This window comes from Octodon degus, unplaced genomic scaffold (genome assembly GCF_000260255.1).
Source record: "Octodon degus isolate 3935 unplaced genomic scaffold, OctDeg1.0 scaffold00010, whole genome shotgun sequence".
NCBI lineage: Eukaryota > Metazoa > Chordata > Mammalia > Rodentia > Octodontidae > Octodon > Octodon degus.
This window is the reverse complement of record NW_004524586.1, coordinates 1,031,157-1,035,058: the sequence shown is the minus strand read 5'-3', so window position 1 is coordinate 1,035,058 and position 3,902 is coordinate 1,031,157. Positions and strand designations below refer to the sequence as shown.

Sequence of the window (3,902 nt, the reverse complement as noted above, 5' to 3'; positions counted from 1 at the left end):
CAGCCCAGAATTATATTTTAAAATCATGAAAGATAAATCTTACTCCTTACCTTTAATTTTAGAAGCATACTTTCTTTTTCTTAATTTGATCATTGACGTGAAAATGTGAATGATGGGATAAGCTGTCTGCAGCCCAGCAGCAGGACAGGAAGCTCTTCCTCCCCTCAGGGGGATGTATTTTTTTCAGGAGAATAATAAGTGGTTGAAAACTATTCCAAACATTATATTTCATATGATATGTTTGAAAAAGCGTTTCAGTAGAAAGTGGAAGCCCTCCTACTTTACAATCTTTACTCTTAACAATTTAATATATAACATGTGTAGTACATATTTTCATGTTTAGAAAAGCTGAAATAAATTCATATTATACTTTTATCATACTCAGTAATAGATCATAACACCAAAAACTCCTAAGCAGATAAAATCCTTAATTTCTTGCTTTTCAGTATCAAAGGCATACAAAGTTTGTAAATGACTATATTTTATACTATGGTGGCAAAAAAGAAGACTTCAGGCGTTTGGGGTAAGTATCGTGAAGTTTACATGGAATGGGAAGGGAAGAATGGATGCCTTTCGAGACCTATAGCGGCTGTCTTAGATTCTGTCACTGATCCGCTGCTTTGTGTTTCAGTTTCCTCATCTTAGAAGTAGAGCAGCCACGCACAGTTTCTAGCTAGTCGCATCTTCATAAATCCCATTTCTTTGGCAACAGGCCTCAGGTAGCCTCCTCACCTGCTGAGTGGGTATGACACTGGTAATAGGTTTTATGAGGAATAATTCCATGTCTTATTGACAAGGATCTTTGAAATAAAGATATTTTTAGATCTTAATGTTTAGGATTGCCTTTAAAAAGGGAGATCAACCCTCACTTCAGAATTTTCTACACATAAAAGTCTTTTCTGTATTTGAGGCTCTTCTATTTGAGCCTTTTGTCTTATATGGATTTCTTTATTGTAATTGTCGTTGTGAGTTGATAGGATTCTCTGCACTTCAGTACTGTCTCAGCTTTACAAATTTATCTCCCCTATCAATTTAGCTTGTATCCCTCAACATTTATTCTACCCCCAAACTATTAGCATTTTATCTTGACAGTTTTCTTCAGTGCTTTTCTTCCCTTGCTCAGTTCTTCCAGGAAACTAGTAAAATGAGGTAACTCTCTGTGGTTTTAAAAATTAGGTCTCATAGAGCTGGGGAGATAGCTCAAGCACAAGGACCTGGTACCACATGCCGTGCCTGCCCCTGAATCCTGGATGCACAGAGCCAGACCCCGAAACCAGGTGTGGTGGCACACGCCTGTAAGCCCAGTGCTACGAAGGCTGAACGGAAGGGTCACTATGAATTTGAGCTGTGTAGCGGGACCCTGTATCAAATAAACAAAAAGATTAAAAAAAATTAGATCTCATAATGGTGTTACTGTCTTTTAGTTGGATTCTGAAACTTAACTTAGTGCTTAGGTAACTGAGCGCCCTTTGTATAATTAAAACCACTGCTAAGGTGGATGAATTCTTTTATCCATTTAACTTGCCTCTAGCAGAATTTCTTATAATTACCTTCTGAAAATATTGAAATATTTTAATACATATATATATATTCACACATAAAATTATTAGTTTTGTGTATTTAAAAAATCTCACAGCATTGTTTAACCTCCTAAACTTGACTGATTTTGATGTCATATTAAATTGAACTTGTTTTATTTTCCAGGGAAAATGACAAGACAGACTTAGATGTTATACGAGAAAATCATAGATTCCTGTGGCATGAAGAGGATGAAGTGGAGATGACTTGGTAATTTTAGCTGTCAGTAGCTGTACTACATCAGATGCTTCAGTCCTGTCTCTTGTTCTTTGTGTTCTTATTTGTGACTTACTCAAGGCATTCAGCCTGTTCATAGGGCGGCTCTAAATCGAGGACATAAAGCCATGTTGTTTGGTTCCTCTGCTAATTTTTGGCAGTTGAAAGACTTCTCATGGTTTGACTTAGTCTTTAAAAAATAGCTGTTTTATGACATTGTATTATAATATGGTACTATATACTTCTTTTGCAATTTTTAAAATAATTTGGGAAAAAATTAATTCCTAAAACTGATTTTTAAAATCTAAGGTACAATTGGTATAAAATGAAGAATAATTCTCATTTCTGATTTAGCCCTTTCCCTCCCTGAGAGAACCATTATTAATAGTTAATATATAGATATTTAGTGTACATGGAAGTAATGGATCTTTTAAAACATTGATTTTTTCTCTATTGTAGAAGTTACTTATTTGACATTGCTTCTAAGTAGCAAGCTGTGGTTGGATTTCTAAGCATAATAATATTTATTTTTTTATGGATCTAGGGAGAAGAGACTTGCAAAGAAATATTATGATAAATTATTCAAGGAATATTGCATAGCAGATCTCAGTAGATACAAAGAAAATAAGGTATATCTACTAAATATTTATAGAAGGAAACTTTTATTCAAGTACAGTAGTTTTATTATATTATCATGACACAGTTTTCTTTTAAAGTTGGTAATTCTAGCCTAAGGTGTCCTACACCTAGAAAGTATCATTTTGACCATTTAACCTATACAGCTATGGCATTTCCAAAAGACCTATGGAATTTATAAAGGACAGGGTGCTTTTTATCTGTGAGCTGAGGCAAGAAAAGTCTAAAATTAAACACAAGTGGCCCCTGGATCCTATTCATCCTGACTGAGGTCTAGAACTTCTGCGTATAATAATGAATGGTTGTAACATTGCAGAGGATGTCTTATTTCACAGGTGATGTTTGAAATTTTCTTTTTACTGTTTGAAATTAACAGAAATTTTTTTGACAGATTACATTTATAGAGAGGTAGATGCACATGTAATAAAACTAACTTTCAACCAGTGCCAATTAGGAATGGTAAATTTCCATTGCCATTTTATGTCTTACTTTAGTTAATATTAAAGTTATTTTTATCTCTAGCTCATACTTCAGATTTGTAGCTAAGAAGATCATCCAGGAATAGACAGTCTCAGTTGGAAAGGTGAGACGAGAGAGTATTGCATAAATAATGTATGTTGTGGGTAGTTTATATTTGTAGTATAGTAAGAAAGACAGCCTACCTTTAATGTATGTCTTAGGATTTCTTTTTCAATTAACTATTTTAATCTCCTTAGAACTAAGCCTGGTATTACTTTCTCTGTAGTACCTTTAATATAATAAGTGTGTTGCTTCTCAATTTCTTATAGATGATATTCGTTAGTGTGTAATTGTTTACAAACACACACTTGCTGTCCCTCAGTCTCGCTTGTTTGTGCACTCTAGCGCCTAACTTTCCTCGTGGTGCCAGCTAGTTACTGCATGTAGTCCAGAAAGCACCACAGCAGTGGAACTTACTTGAGGTTACTGCTTTTATAGGGGTATGGAATGAAGCAGTTTTTTTCACCTCTTTAATGGTTTGTTCTTCAGTGTTTATTGAAGCTGAACTGGACATGGTGATTGCCCTGTTTTAAAAATGTATTTTTAGTACAGGGTCTACAGGGTCTCACTGCACAGATCGGACTCGTAGTGATCCTTCTGTTTTCAGCCTCCCAAGCGCTGGGAGTACAGGCACACACCACCATGACTAGTCTTAATTGCTGTCTCAGTGTGCCCTGCATACCTTGTGGCATAGGAGATCAATCCCTGGCCCTTACACTCTGCCTAAGCAGGTGCTTTAATCTGCTGAGCTGTCTGGCCAACAATGGTGATTGCCTTTTAGAAAAAGATATAACCACTGATACCTGTGAACTAAGCTAATGCACTGCAGATGGTAATTTGTAATAGTTGTTTCATGTTTGGGAGTGCCTGTCATTGTGGTCTTCTGAATATGGGCGGCTTGTCATGACATGCCAGTTACTGCTAAGATGTCTCTCGGGTAGGTGGATGTTCAA

The 3,902-nt window shown here is 35.8% G+C and overlaps 1 protein-coding gene across 1 annotated transcript in view; it reads left to right on the top strand.

Moving 5' to 3' along the window:
• Positions 1 to 3,902, top strand: part of LOC101562519 (protein FRA10AC1) — a 78,526-nt gene that overhangs the window by 6,800 nt on the left and 67,824 nt on the right. The window contains exons 5-7 of the mRNA XM_004625487.2: positions 447 to 523; positions 1,705 to 1,788; positions 2,339 to 2,423. Coding sequence (XP_004625544.1) covers positions 447 to 523; positions 1,705 to 1,788; positions 2,339 to 2,423 — 246 coding nt within the window. The remainder of the gene's footprint in view (positions 1 to 446; positions 524 to 1,704; positions 1,789 to 2,338; positions 2,424 to 3,902) is intronic.